Genomic DNA, 16,339 nt, shown 5'->3' on the forward strand with positions numbered 1-16,339 from the left:
TTCATTTCAACATAAAATCAATGATTAGCTTTTGATAAGGTATTTTACACTTTTTAGAAGAAATTTCTGGCTTTTATTTGAGTTTAAAACTCTAAAATATTTGTAAACTATTTCAAATTTTCTAGTTCTTTGCCAAAAAAAACTGCAACTTGTATCAGAATATGTAAAATGGCTTTCATGACGGTTATGCGAATCACTAAATCCTACATTCTGTTTGTTCGTTTCTAATTCAGAACCATCCAGTTTTACCATCCGTTTTATGAAACAGTTGGTTGATAAGGAAATATGTCCCTCTAATCACAGAATTTTTTTACCTACATATCCCATATCTATTACATCGATGAACACCGTGTTAATTTCAAAAATGCTGTAATTAAACAATTATTAGGTGAAAAAAAAAACGAATGTGATGGATATGGTAAATTTATGTTCTAGAAAGACAACTGATTTTACTTCGTCTTCATTTAATGCTTTTCAGCTTATGTCTGGTTACTTTTTTTCGCACTTAAAAAGTTTTCATCAAAAGATTATTCCTCACCAGTTCTAAGTGCTAGTGACTTAACAGTAGAAAATAGTAGATGAAAAAGGGAAGTAATAGATATTCGGGAAACAATTCTATTAAGAATGTCCCTAATGAGCCCATTTTTGTCGACAATTAACGACCTGACTCTCTTTCTGCATATTCCTGAAATGATGAATACAAAAATTCTCTACTTTCAAGAGATTTATTTTCTCTTTTTTTCAGTCAAATATTGCTGATTTGGTAAGTGCCTGCTAAGCATGTTTAAATAGAAAAAAGGATATTTAATCATAGTGGTATTTTCGTAATATTAGCAGATTCCTAAAAATAAATTGAAAACGTTTCAAAATCCGAAATTACAGAAATATTTTTGCAATAGATAAAACAGTTAATGGATGAAGTGGAAGAAATACATATTCAAAATTTCATACTTTTTCCGAAACGGAAAAATATCGTCAATTTGGCCAACCAGATAAATAATACTTAATATTATATACATTCCAAAGTATTAAGTATGGATTCGCGGCAAATTTCTGGTGGTTTTAATGAAAGAAATAAAAATGTCCTGAAAAAATTTCTATACTTTTATTATTTCATATCAACTTGAGAATTTGATATATATTTTAGTGCTAAACGGCCTCAATTCAGCATTTTTTTCAAGCTTTTTTTTCATTTTTTTTCGTTATTTTACTAATTACCTCATAACTTTTTAACCTCTACTTTCATAGTTACTTTCCAAATATAAATAGACTTGACATTAATAACAAAGCAAATGCAGATCCAACACTCCGGGTTTTTAAAAACCCGGACGTTTCAGGAAAATTTAGTTTTTCAAAATGAAATTAGCGAAATGGAAGACAAGGATTCTGTATAAAGATTTTTTTTTTTGGCGTAATCTTTAGAATTTATTCTACCAATGAGAAAATGCTAATTACACTAATATTTTCAAAGGTTTATATCGTCTTGAAAGCCTCACTTTACATACTTCTAAAAGTAGTGATTCGAGCAATGTTGTAATCTTCTGAGAAAAACATACAAAGAGAGACAACAGCATGCAATTCTCGCTATATCATTCAAAAAGATAATGCAAGATGGATGTCGTATGCGAGTTGCACGTTTTTACTTTATTTGTATATGCGTTAATCCTACACGCTTAATTTTTGTTCCACTTATTTTTATTCATTCTTACCCAATTATTTCAGTGAATCATTTTCTTCGTTGATCACAGCTAATAATAATTCCTGTTTGAAATTATAGTAATTTATTGTTTAGAATATGAGATCTTTACAAACTTGTTTATGGATGTCAGTTTAGTTTGTACCTTGAAATCTGAAATCATATTTTCACCGTCATTTTGGTTACTGAGTGGTAGCTAAGTTATCGAAAAATATTTCAAATATCTTACTGTTGGTTTTCGATCACTTTGAATCTTTGATAATTGTGTCGTCAACATCACTGTAAGTGGCAATTAGACTTACCGCCCTCTTTCATTTGCAAAATGTTGTAAATGTTTTGGTATAATGATGAGGTACGGATTAAAAAAAGCAAACAAATGCTTTTTGGATAGGGATTAGTGAAGTTTTGTGAAAAAAAAGGAAATTTCCGGTATTTTGAAAAAAGTTCTGAGAATTAAAAACGAGTCGCTATTGGGGAAGATAAAAACTTGTGAAATGTTGAAAATGCTTCTTGGAATATATTATGAATAGCAAAAGAAAACAGCGGCCGACAATATCTACAAATGATGGGAATTAATGAGATCGGCAATCAAATTGCTATGATTTAATACTGCAGTAAGCTGAAAATAAAAGTAGGACTTGATCTCTCCTAAGGGCGGAATGGAGTTACATAGCAAGAGAATTCATTGTTCTAGCCAGAAAAAATACAAATCGTCAAAGCAGTAAAGAAAATTTGAAACGATGTATTCGTTGAGAACAAGCCATGTTTCTTGCTCCTTAAAGTATAGTCTTTTCATCATTTCATACAAAAAAGTTGGAATTTCATGTCAAGCTCTAAATTACTAGGAGATGATGTTCAGGTATTAGGAAATACGATGAAAGTAAGAGAAAACCAAAAGTTATGTCAGAAAAAAAGAGCAAAAAAATTTATGCGAATTCTAGACAAAAAAAAGATGAATCAAACATTTTCGATATCAAAGTGAAATTTTTGATATTTTCAAGCTTTTTCAAATCAAACTAGAATTGATTTGATGGTAATGTTAAAGCTAATTCATGTAAAGAATTTTAAAGTAACTTGAACAACATCCAGACACAACCAAATAGCTTAAGCAACGTTTTTTCATCCTACTTCAACCTTTCATCTCACTTTAAGCTCCATTATTTCTTTCAGTTTCTTGCAAACTTCTCATTTTTCCATTCAATCCACATCGCTCATAAAGTGCTCAAAATCACGCTTTTGTCCATTGGTTTTAATATCCCAGCAGCATTTCTTTCAACTATTTGGGTAAGCAAAACTGAATAGTGAATGTCGTTCTCTACGAATTTTAATGATCAAACTATTGAATGAATCGATTACGCCGAAGCAGAGAATTTCAAAAAAGGAACAAAAGGGGCCAGTACGATATATGTATGATTTATCCCCTCTCTCCTTCAGATTACCTTCTCAATTTAACGGAAAATGATTCATGGTAAGTTCATAACTGGCACTATCTGCTCAAGCAAATCATTCTACAATGGAATGATTTTACTTAAATTTATCACACGTTTAAAATTATTATTTTTTCCAAGTTTTTATTTTGGAATAATTTAATCCCCGCACTTGCAGAAATTCTGTAAAAATCTGTTCTAGGTATTTTATCTGCCAAGTTTCCTGTCAGTTTCCATCATATCCTCAAAGTACTAAAAATTTGTAGCCTGAAAATGAAAGAAATCTGAAGTTCCCAGTTACCAAACTTTTTTTTTTTGATTGTTCATTACAACCAAGTGAAATTGAAATCTTAGTGAAAATACTTATTTTTTGCATTGATTTCAGAGTGAGGTAGAAGACGAACAAATCATTGAGCAAAATAGCTTAGTTAAGACGTAAATTTTAAGAAAAATTAGGATTTTCTTCACAAATCATTCTCCTTCATTTATTTTACTTTTAAGAATGCGTGAGTACGAAATATTATTTTTCGTACATCTGTTTCAGCGAGGGGATCTGATCATCATTACCGGATTTTCACCCGAAATCAGATTCTCTGATTTCGTGTAATGAGAAAAGGTCGATGATGAGAGAATAAAGCCAGTCAAATAGGGAAGAGAAGGGGAGGAAGAAAGGAAGGAGGACTAATTAGGGGGAAGATCAATTTTTTTTCAAAATTTCTCGATTTGATTGTCATGACACTAATAAAGAAAGAGATTCGCTCACTGGATTGACTCCAGTTTCAGAAATCAGAAAAAACAACTGTAGAAATTAGTTAAAAAATATGATCGAACACACGTCTTTTCCTCTTTTCATTTAAATATCTCAAACATTAGAATAATCTTTGTTGTTCCTGTCTCTTCTTTTATGCAAAGAGAAGTAATGATGCCTAATAAATGCTTGGAAACCCTTTTGAAATTGAAATCACACTGTGGAATACGCCCAATGCAGCAAGTCAGGTATTTTGCTACGAATTCCTTTTTCTTTCTCTCCATCTCCATGAGGTTGAAATCAAATCTGATTTGTGTTGTGTGCTTTGAATGAATATGATTACTTCCAAGTGGAAATGAATACGGAAACCAAAAAAAAAATGTTATGAACATCATGAAGGAGCTGATGGTTGCACTATCGAACAACCCATTTGTGTGCATTAGATGTCAGTTACACTCTTTCATCAGTTTTTCACGCTTTTTTCGATTCTTCAAAGAATCCGTCTCTTTTCTTTGAATTTCCAAGTGCAAAGGAAATGTTAGTATTGAAGTCTATTTGGAACTGTATGAAAGTTTTAAATATTGTGGGAAGTTTTTTTCAGTGGAACTACACCTGTTGAATCCTTCCCAATAAAATGAGACTGAAACGGCTAATCTAGTCAGTTCATTTTTCCAATATCGACCGAAAACCTACATATTTCTGATTATTATAAGCAGTTGCATAAATCTGACCTTTAACAATAATTTTAAATCATTTCTCCGCAAACGTTTTCAGAGACCCTTTTCTGCGCCTTCTATAATACAACACATTCAGTTGTTAACATTTGCTAATATTGTTGAAAGGATTGGTAATTTTTCTTCGCTTGCTTTTGTTTGCCATAATGTTGCAACCTTGGCGAAATATTATTTGTATTTGTGCCGAATAATTTATTTTTGCGTCTCTATGATGTTTGCATAGAATAATTTAAGGTAAATATATAGGTGGGGTGATAATTCATTTACTGCAAACACTCCGCAATATTTTTGATATTTAAATAACATTGTTGTATTAGAAACTCGGATACAGTGGATCAGAGCATTATTTCTCCCTTTTCTGTCATGTCACCACCAGTTATCACAGTTTTTGAGGGATGAGTGAAAGGGTTGAAGTGTTTCTATCGGTCCCATAAGCCAATAACCTTTTTTGTTGATTCCCAAGCTGCCTATAATTTTGCTCATACTTCTGTGCGTCCTCCTCTTCCTTCTTCTTTCGTACAATCCTTTCGTCGTCTTCCCGCATCCTTTCGCTCTGTTTAATGCTTACGAACATTTTCTGAGCCTCCTAATTTATTAGAGAAAGTGTGGTAAGTCTCAAACTAACTGTTCTATTTGATAAGCTTGAAAGAAAAAAGTATGGACGGAAAGTTTCGTGACTAATTAACAAGAGAGATCGACATTCGACCATAAGCAGCGAGCTGAAGAGACACAGCTCTGAATGTATCGAAAAGTTCGGCTAATGTCTGAGATCTTGTTATTCACATCTTCCTATTGGCCAGAAGATTTTCCAGGCACTCAATCGCTACAACTGTTTGGAACATTTGCATTCTTTTTGAGTACTCTTCGATACGATGACGTACCGCTTATTGTTTCTAATCACAAGATTTCTTCACTGAACAATGACTATCTCAGAAACACTCATCCCAAATTTTGGACGAAACGACTTCCCGAATGGCTGATTAATTCCCTCTCAAAAGTACCTCATTGTTAAATCCTTCCTTACAATAATTCAGTTTGCGCTTTCCTTGCAGATATTTTTCTTTTTTGAGATTTAAAACAGAAGAGTCAAAAAGTGTGGCATAAGTCGATTTCAAATTTCAGATCAAGAACATAATTGATGGAGTTCACATATTTTAGAGTAAGTATGATTATCCTATTCATTTTCTTGTTGGTTAAAATGTTTAATTATTCCATTGTTAGAATGACAAATGCTAAATATTTCCACATTTAAGTATCGTTCAAAATACACTCCCACTTAATGTTTCATATAAGACCCATATCTAACTTGCCATATGAAGCGATGAGCCTTTCCTGGTCAGTTTAGAAAGGAAAAAAAAGAAAGGGAGATTAGGGAGGAAAAACTATACCTCCATGAATATGTGAATAATGGAACTCAGTGATGTCTTTTTTTGAGGTTCACAGTGAAATTTTGCAGATGCATTTTCAACTAAATAGATAATCATTTGTTAGACATATTTATACTTAAAGATCAGATATAGAAAATATAAGAAAAGCACTTCTTCAATAGCCTATAGCATCGCACTGTCATTAAGCTTGCTAATCTATTTTTCCAATAAAAAAAAATATTGTGACAATTTTTCTCCATGAAATAACTTCGCTAAGCAATCTGCAGACCTTTTAACATCTTCAGAGTTAAAATTTCGAAATCTAACAAATATGTTTGTGAAATGAATTTGTCTTTGGAAGTAGTTCCCCAGGGATTCTATTCATCAGGATCAGAGCGAACTTCCTTCTCCAATCCACTCGTACGTAACAAAAACAAAGAGTGGTGAATAAAAAGTAGTTTGTACTTGGTACCATAGACTGCCATAATTAAATGCCATCCCATCACTGGACTGTGTTTCACTCCGACAAGTAACTTACAAACAACTATATGTAAAAAAATCCATTTTAATGTAGTGAGGCTTATTAGAACTTCAGCATCTGAAAACAATGGTTTTTCCATGGGTTCCTTCGGAATAATTAACATTGCAGGATTTCAAATATTTTGACATAAAGTATGAATAACGAATATTTCCAGCTCGTTTGTAGTAAAATTCAGCATTTATTGGGTTTTTATTCCGAGAAGATGAGAAATCTGATTAAAAGCAAGCACATGAAGTGTCTGTCCTCGCATCAAAATTTAATTGTTTCTGTATTATTTTTCTATCATACACATATTTGTATGATCCATTTTCATTGAACAGATGCAACATTAGGATGAGAGCACACTAAATCTTAGAATGCGTGTTACTTTTCTGATATCACTTCTAGCACCCGTGAAAATTTCTTCTAATGAATAAGCTATCTGTTAAAGAATTATTGTCTTATATTTAAATGAATTTTCCTGTCGTTTGATGAATCAAGTCCTTCGACTCCATAATTCACTAAATTTCATATTGTCTTCAACAGAAACTGAATGGAACACGTCATTGATTTTATTACGTAAGATACACAATGCATCAACTGCTTTTTGCATTATTTAATTGCTTATTTTTGACTTTAGCATCCCTATCTGTCATTTTTATTCAGTTTATACAGATGCTTTGATATCTCCAAGCAGTCACTGTTAGTTTTATATTATTTTCTTTTGGAATTCTTTGGTAGTTATCTTTCGAAAATATCACAGTTAGGGTTTTCTGAAAACTATCATCTGAAATAAACATATAAAATTCATAAATATGAGCAGTCAGTACATCTCACATCTTAATATGTATGTTGTAGAGAATAGAGTATCATTTCCGCCTCTTAACTTATTGGTCATAAAGATGTGGACATCACAATAACCTATAACTTTTTGCCTACACTTTTGTAATTCAGTTCTCAGTTGATGTAAAAATTAACAGTAATAGTACATAACAAACTATTATTTTACAGAACACATTGTTTCTTAAAAATGATGAAGTGCATGGCTCTCACCTCTCAAGGTATCAACCGAGAGGATTTCGTGATATTCCCGGTTGGGAACATAAAACAAGGATGCATGTAAATTTAGTTTTCATTTTACAGCTTCTCTTATTTTTAGTAAATTGTGAAAGAAATTATGAATTATGAAATTCTCAGTCAAAATCAAATAAGTTGCAACTAGTTATCTTAATTTACAGTTTTCTAATTTTAGTTCACTTTTCGATCATTTTTTCCATTGTCTCTTTTTAGACTATTCCATGATTTCAACCACTTGTGTCTCTTCCCTTAAGATTTGGTTTCTATATATTGATGTGTTGTACTTATTAAAAATGAAAGAAAAAACAAGGTGTGGTTGTCTATCTTACTGCTCACTTATTTTCCGGAAAGTGTCACTTACAGGGTTCGTTCTATGCCTTTTTATTCAGAATGAAATCAATTTAGAAGTAGCAGTGTTGAAGCTATATTACAGTTGACAATTAAAAGATATCTTTCTTTTCCTTCGAGTCGTTAAAAATAATTCCTTACCGATTCCGATCAAATTATAACCACAATCATTTTTGCATATTTCCGTCCGATATTTGACGCGTGATGCTTTCCAGTATTCTTTGTTTTTTCCCTGTTTTTTAATCAAATAATTAAAATTTCGAAATCTTGGACAAATTGGATAGAATCGTCTATATGGAAGAGTTTGGTTTAATACCACCTTTTTGGTCAAAAATTTCAACTTCGTTTCCGTTCGAATGATATACAGGGAGCGTTATCAGAAATTTAAAGGAAATTTTTTGTTAAGTATGTGCCTACTTATTGAATTCATAACTTCTTTTGTGGTAAGCTACTTTGGAATTAAGCAATTCTTTTAAAACTTTTCCATGAAAAACCTCTCTGGAGTTTTTAATAAATTTCCGGATATTCTAAAAACAACTGAATTACTGTGTTTCGAAAATACTAAAAACGTGAAATAAGCGAAAACTCGTGCAATTTCTTTTTTCGTTTTTATAGGAAAGTTATAAAACACCTATTTGCCTACAAATTTTGCGGCCTAGTCAAGAAATGCCACTGCTGACTAAGTTTTTTATTACATCCAATTTTTTGAAGGAAAGATCTCAATAAAATAGATAATAAATGTTGGAAATAGCTTGTTCTTTATATAGGAATTAATTCCTACTTTTTTTTCACAATTCCTGTCCTGGAAAGTTATATCATCTGTTTAGGTTACATTAGGCTTTAGCCTTCGATATGTTGTTAAAATATGTCAAGCATTATTGGTGAACTTATTATGCCCATTTTGCTAGTGATTTGTATTTATAGGGTGTTTATTAGTAAATCCGATAAAAATGAACTAATCTGAATGACATTCTTTGCAGCCGCAAGGAATCAACATTCCGATGAAGATTGGTCCAAGAAGAATTTAGCTAATAGAACTCTTTTTCATTTTTATTTCTGTTTTTTTCGTTTTTACTTTTTATTTTTAACCGTAGATAAATGTCAAATGTAACTTTTTAGTTAAGCATTATTAGTCGGCAGAGTTATCCGTGAACTTCGTTCCTGTACTAACGATGTACTTCTTTATGAATAGCTTCAAGCTGTCCCTACGATATGATGGGGTATACGTATGGATACTGAAGCAACAACACCTTATTGGTATCATATACAACTGGTCAGGTTATATATTATCAAACATATTATTGGTAGATACTTTGCAATTACACTTCGCAATTACGATGAAAGCCTACGATTTTCATTTGTATACTCTTTCTAATAAAACACATCTCTTGTTGGAGGACATTCTTGGTAATCATAATAATTTATCTCAATAATTTGAAAATCAGTCAAGTGTGAAAAAGCTCAAAGAATTTTGAAATCACTTCACTGATTAGAAAAATTTGTTTTTAGTGATAAGGAAAGTTACTTGAATATTACCAGTGATAAAGAGAATTGAGAGAACTTCAAAATTCTTTGATATTTTATAAAAAGGCATCTTCCTACAACATCTGAAACCTGATACTGCCAACAATGTCCCCATGTTTTGTATTTGGAACTGCAGCTTTAATGTCCATATATTACATTTAATGGGTTATTAGGATTTCTTCAAAAGAAGAAACCTTCTTTATGAATTGCCAATTGAAACTTTTTCAGAGAAATGGGCCAGCTTACTAGTCAGAGTGACCTTTTTTTCGAAACGAACTATAAAAACTGTTAGTTTTGTGGTTCATACTTCATCATCAGTGTTGATCACCTTTAAATGAAAAATAGCATCAATTAAAATGAGAAGACTCTTTTCACATTTCGATACGCTTCGAATGTACTTCGTACAGCAGTGTTTATTTTTTGTTCCTATAGAAACGGATAAGAACAATAAGCGAGACACACGCATAAGCCAAGTCCCAGTCCATTCCTTGAATTTAACAGCAAGATGTAAAATCCTTTGAATTCGTACAACTGACAAATGTGCAATTTGTAATCTGTGCATCAAAATTGTGTGTACTTGTTTTCTCTACAGTACTAAATGTAGATTTTTTATAACCGTTTGATAAAAATGAAAAACTGTATGCTAAGCTAAAAAATAAACATTGAGCTAAACTAACGTCTTCCGCATTTTTTGCTTTGCTTTGGTGCTGTGTTCAATGTTTTTAGAATTTTTGGAGAAATGAAATCAGTCATTTCTAAAATATAGGTACGAAGTAGATATACCTAATTAGAATGCTCTGATAATGGAATAGGGCTATCTATTGGTCTGTGTCCTGTGCCAAAGTCTCTTCATATTTCGCAAATCAATTGTATCTTTTAAAATATTTCAAGGAAAATCTTATTTCCTGCTAGCATTCAAATTTAATTTCATTCAGCAAGCAATCAAAAGTTTTTTAAACAGTTACATTTGTGGTAAAAACCATTATATTCATACATGCATTCATGAAATAAAAAATCTCCGAGTCAGAAAAAGCTTTAAAATGAATTTGGTATCAGTGAAGGAGGAGTTTAGCAATAATTACTGAACTATGATCAAGAACTGCTTCTCGTCTCCTACTTGTTAATCACTGCATTTTAGTTTACTAATTATGGCGATACAAGTTGCTGACACAATCCAGTTCTTCATAAGATTCCTTACTTCATATTGTACTTAGTTTTCCAAACATTTTATCCACTTTTCACATCCTTCAGTCTTACCGATCACTTAATTTCAACTTTCTTGCTTTTTTTCCTTTTATTGGCTATAATGTAGAAGGGGGGGAATTTTGTATTTTAGTTTTATTTGATTATGTCAATGTTTTACATTAATAAAACAAAGATGTGTAATGATTAATAGAACAACAGAACGAGGAAGGAGCTCATTCTTGGTCCCAACTGTAAGATCACGAATGAGATTCCTGCAGTTCTAAATTCCTTACTTAATAATTAAGTAACCTATCACTGCTTAATCACCGTACAACTGTTTAAAATGATAGCTTTTTTCCTACTCCAGGAATGCACTGAAGGTTCCCGTTTCAATCGATTATATCATTAAGCTAAATGAATCACTGTGAAATAGCAGTTAATAGAAATGTCAAATTAAAAAAAAGAATGATAGACTGAAAATGTGTTTAGCTGATAAAGTAAACTTGATTAACGTACAAAGACATCTACTAAACATGGAAATGGAATGGATTTTCTTCTATCAAATCTTTTCACTGTTGCTTCCTCTCGACCAATTACTATGTAAATAAATTTTCTTTAAAACTCAAATCCTGCATTTGAGCTTGAGAATACATTTCCGATAATTTGAACTGTTCTCCATTATTTCATGATATTCAATGCAATCAATTAAAACGATAGAAAGTATTTTATTCAGCCTAAGGTTTTTTTTTGAACTGAAATAAATTCGAGCTTAAATATAATTGTTCTTATCTGCCTCTTTTGATTTATTGCTTACTATTGTTAAATTTTTTCTTCTCTATGAAGATGCATAATTTGAATATCACTTGCAAAAATTTTTCTCTCTCTTACATTTCATCGCCCGAAGCAATGGAGAATTCGAACCTTCCCGGCGACGATCAGCTCAATTTCTGTGTTATCATTGCCCACATTTTTGGTATTAACTTGGTACACACTATTTTCAGTGACTGCTCCAACTTTAAAATTCTCTCCTCTCAACAAAATCAAAATGAATTGGAGCCACAATCATGGCAGAATAAAACTACCATCTCTCCTCTCAGTTCATGATATTTTTACCTTTATTTAATCATACAGCTGTAAATATTTGTCTTTAAATTTGATTGGGAAATGCTATTTTCAAAATTTATTATATGCATGTTGTATCAGTGGTAAATAACGTGACGAATTTCAATATTATCGGATGGGAAGCATGATAAATAAGAAATGATCGGAGCAAGTTTGTCTCTCGACAACAATTAGGCGAAGATATAACTGAGTAATGACGTTATATGAATGATAAATAAGCTGCACGCAGTAACACGAATGTTCTTCACTTAATTCTTTTTAAGGTGAAATAAACAAATGGATTTGGATGTGGCATCGTTCGGAGAAGGTTCTGGCGTTCTCACCGCAGCTTTGCCCACAGTACGAACCAAACGAGTGCGTCATAAATGGACATCCGCGTTTCGCGTCATGCAGTCATTGCATCGTTTGAAGAATCCACCTCTTGGTACAAAATCTGAGGTTTGCCTTTTTAACTTGGAATGCTACATTGGAACGAAACGATGATTAGTAGTCCATAAGTTTGAGGAGAAAGATAATTAATGTGTCGTACTGTAAATTCTTTCTTCTCTTCCGTCTCCCGTGATTACACATCAAGCACTTGTCCCGATAAATGTACTCTTCGATTTCTGTTGGCTTCAAAATGTGCCTATAAAGAGTAAGCAGTGAAAGGAAAAAGTGAAGTCCTTCCTTCACTGTCAATAAATCCATCCTTTTGCTTACACGATTGCCGGTTTTCTTACCTAATGACCAGCAGTATTTGCCGGGTTACCCGCGATGACATCTAAGCTCAACTTAGTTATTTATTGTATCTAAAGATATGAACATATGAGTGGTAGGTTATCTGTACTATTTTATCAGTACACATCATCATATCACATTCATTCCATTAAAATTCATACAATTGAATGAACGGCCGTTACTACCAGTTACTGGAAGCAAGGATCTACTAGAATAGTGAGGTATTTCTTTGTAAAAATCCAATCTAACAAGTCGTTTTCAGAAATACAGCGATCACTTCATTGAATCGACACCTCCCAAAGGTTTCGTTTTTTCGCTTATAGCCAACTTTATTCTGATTTAAATATCAATTCGTCATATGTATCCCTTCCAGGTACATCAACAATACTTACTTAGAACAATTAATTATAAGACGATGTTTTAGAAATTTCGAAAAAGTCTGATATACGCTTCAGTCACAGTTCATTATGGTGAAAAAACAATATCAGTCTGGCAGACAGATGATAACGCTGGACTGCGTAATGGGTTATGAGGGAGCGGGTATGGCAAGGTTTTACTTTTCATGCGGTCGCATTTCGGTAACAGCGAAGTATTCTTGATCAAAATAACATTAATATAGAGGCTTGTCAAATATAGCCTGGAAAGGTTCATCAAATATAGCTACCATATGGTAACAATGAACCTGATAAATACTGGTTATAAACAAGTTGAGAACATGACTTCGTTCATTTCTTGTGGATTGATTTCAATTACTCTAACATAAACAAAGTTGTTTGAGCAAATACCTAACTTAGTCATTGTTGATTCTAAGTCTTATCGAGGAAAACAGATATCTACAATGTCGTAGGTAAGAAGCTATGAGCCTGCGAACGTCTAGAAAATCCGATTCCCTATTTATAACTTCCTGCGAAAATAATACGTTATTCGCGTCCTGTCTTTTCTTTATCTTCCTTTTTGTTGGGTTTGGACAAAGCCAATTCAAGATTATCAAGCAATTTGACACAGCTTATCCAAGCATGGTACCAATCTGATATTTGCTAGAAGGCTGTTCTGTCAGCTATGAGAAGAGGCTGTCTATAATATGCAGATTTTCGGAAACACTATAGATTCTGCCCGATTCTTCCATATCACTATTTAAGTATATACTCAACCGCTCTCAGCTTTTTGTTTCTATTGCATTAATCGATTCTTTTTACAACCTGTATGATTAGATCTTTGAGAAAGTAAGTTCTGAATTTCGTCATGTAATTAACAGAACAGAGAAGTGAAGTCTTTCTCCACGATTTAATGGAGTATATGACGTTTAGAAAAGGTAGCAGTGGTATACAGGTTAACACTGTGCTAAATATCACCGTATCAATAATTTTGTTTGTAAATTACTTGGTAAAACATGACCCTTTTCTGCATATTTTATGACGCTCCGTTTGTTTACTGCAGAGTTCATCATGAAGAACTTCAACAAATTTTAAAATAACTCCACACTCTTTTTACCAAATAGGGATCATTTAATATTTCCCGTTAATCTCATTTTCCCTTCTCTTATTTTTTGGTTGTGACACAAAGGATGAAATTAAGGAATTAAAAAGTTTTTAAATTACAAAAGTTTACGGCTAACAATTTGAGCGAGAAATTTCCCTGCATTCCCAGCATCCTGCATTAGTGATGCTTTTTGTTTTTTGATATTATTAGTTAGAAGAAATTATTTACAAAGACATTACTTTTTCTCCAACATTAAGAACTATCAAAACCTGCTCAGTTCTTCTAAGGTGATTGCAAATAGTTCTCAATAACTTTAATCTAACTGAGCACGTTTTCCATGTAGTTTGTTTATATTAAAGTGCTAAAAAGGAAAAATATCAAGGCAAATTGCGCAAGGCCAATTTCTAACCATGTGTTTGTATTTTGTAGTCTTATGTCATATAGAGCGATATTATCTGCGAAATTTGGCTTGAGGTTACAAAGGAGTAATTTGCATTCAAAGGAGTAATTTGATAGCATACATTTCATAAGAAACCTTCAAGAATCCGGACGTGAGCATTACTGAAAATACAACAGATTATTTGATAACGTTAATGTTTGATCTAAGTAACTCTGAAGTGTAAGTATTAAGCTGACTACTAAAAACAATCAAAGATGTTATGGTCAGTACGAAAAACCAAACATCTTAAAAATGCTGCTTGTAGAGGAGGAATTGACGATCAAAAATGGGTCACCTCCTAACGGATGAAATGTTGAAATTGCAAAAACTGTTGAACATGACATGAAGTAGCGATAATCATCAAGGGAAGGTAAAACTTTAGCTGTTTTTGTCGGACTGAATAAAATCGGCTACCATGCAATACTGAAAGTTCCAAGGGATATGGACTGTTTATGAAGAGGAGGTGTTTGAAGGTTTAAGGACTTTTTTTGGCTGTTGGTTGAAAACCAAATTGTGATAGTAGACGGATGCGTTATAATTGATATGGAAGAAGTGATATGAGGTTAGTAAGCTTATACGCTTTTCGAAGGAGGAAGTGTAGAAGAAGTTCGAATAGTAGATCGATCAAGAACTCGAAGCCTAACTAATCAGGGAAGCTGGAACGGTGACAATACATATCGTAAAATTTTGAGAGCTATTGGCTGATTAAAGTGGACGGAAAATCTTTGCTTGATACTCTCATAAAAGTTTGTGTAATACATAGTAATTTGGCTCATTGGAATCAAGATTGTCTGATGAATAAGTTTATGCGTTTCCTATCAGACAGTGATCAGATAGTAATTTTGCATCGAAGGTAAATGAGTGTTGGGGCAGTAATATAATTTTTGAAAAAGTGTACCCTCTTGTCCAAACAGAAAGAGCAATTTGTTGGTATTTTAGAGCTCTGTTAAAATGATCCTGTATAGTTCCATAAATTGAAGGTATATGAAAAAATTAAACATGGACTTTCAGTTCTGTTCTTCTTTGATGTTTGATTCTTCGTTATTCATTTCATTTTTAATGTCAGTCTGACTTCACTTCTCTCCATCCGCTACATTTCAATATTTGAAAGCCATTCAATACAAAGGAGCAGAATGAAATAAGTTATATTCAGTGCTTAATTGGAATTTCTGTTCTCTCCACATCCTCGAGAATAAGACTTACTTCCCTTCCATGAATATTTATCTCTCGTTTGCCACTAACATACTATTAACATAGCATCAGCTGAACATGTAAAAATAGCTTTATGAATACTTTTGCATTTTCAGTGAGGGTTTCGGAGATAAACAAGACCATCCCGTCCTTCAGATAGATCACTCCCCATTTTTTACACAATTATTTGTGATTATGGCGTGATGGTAATGACGATTTTCTTTAATGATAATGACGATTTTTTTTACGCTCAGGTCATTCACCATACTCCGGTTCGAAAAGCATAAAAGACAAGGAGTTAAATAGAACACCAAGTTAATAAATTTCTTTAAAATTATTAGGTTAGTGTAGCATTAGTGCGCCAATTTGCGAATTCCAATAAGTGACTGCTTTTAGGTCCTGGTGAAGCGCATTTACTGGAATTCCACCTGAAAAATAGTGCCAGCATGGAGTGAAATCCATGTTCTGCTATTTTCGAGAGCTGAGAGACCGCATTATCTCTGGAAAACATAAAACTGTTTTCAGGTCGTATTCAAAAATACCTGTGAATAAGAACTCATGGAATCGTGACCCTTTTTCATTTATCTGAGGCGGTGATTCCCGCATCTATCAAAAGCCAATTGAAAAAGNGAAATACTCTTACAGTTGTCAGACATTTTGTTAGCACTGTACGTCTTTTCTGCAAGTTGAAGCTAAAGCATAAAATTGCCAAAACCGAATTACTGCAGCATGTTACACAAAATCAAATGCTCGTTGAAAAAGTTT

The 16,339-nt window shown here is 32.7% G+C and overlaps 2 protein-coding genes across 3 annotated transcripts; one reads left to right on the forward strand and one right to left on the reverse strand.

The window, feature by feature from the left end:
* Nucleotides 1-4,984: 4,984 nt before the first annotated feature.
* Nucleotides 4,985-5,149, reverse strand: LOAG_17684 (hypothetical protein; the record flags this gene model as incomplete). Its single annotated transcript, XM_020450349.1, has 1 exon — nt 4,985-5,149. The coding sequence occupies one exon, from the start codon at nt 5,147-5,149 to the stop codon at nt 4,985-4,987; it is 165 nt and encodes a 54-aa protein (XP_020305987.1).
* A 6,856-nt stretch (nt 5,150-12,005) lies between these two features.
* Nucleotides 12,006-16,226, forward strand: LOAG_06560. Of its 2 annotated transcripts, none has more exons than XM_020447172.1 (3): nt 12,006-12,186; nt 12,728-12,767; nt 16,100-16,226. In XM_020447172.1, the coding sequence occupies exons 1-3, from the start codon at nt 12,025-12,027 to the stop codon at nt 16,120-16,122; spliced, it is 225 nt and encodes a 74-aa protein (XP_020305988.1). In that variant the 5' UTR covers nt 12,006-12,024; the 3' UTR covers nt 16,123-16,226. The 2 variants fall into 2 exon arrangements, with proteins under 2 accessions (XP_020305988.1, XP_020302569.1); XM_020447171.1 differs by lacking the exon at nt 16,100-16,226 and adding an exon at nt 12,890-13,367.
* The last annotated feature ends 113 nt before the right edge of the window (nt 16,227-16,339 follow it).

The sequence above is a fragment of the Loa loa genome, assembly GCF_000183805.2.
Source record: "Loa loa unplaced genomic scaffold supercont3.113, whole genome shotgun sequence".
NCBI classification, from domain to species: domain Eukaryota; kingdom Metazoa; phylum Nematoda; class Chromadorea; order Rhabditida; family Onchocercidae; genus Loa; species Loa loa.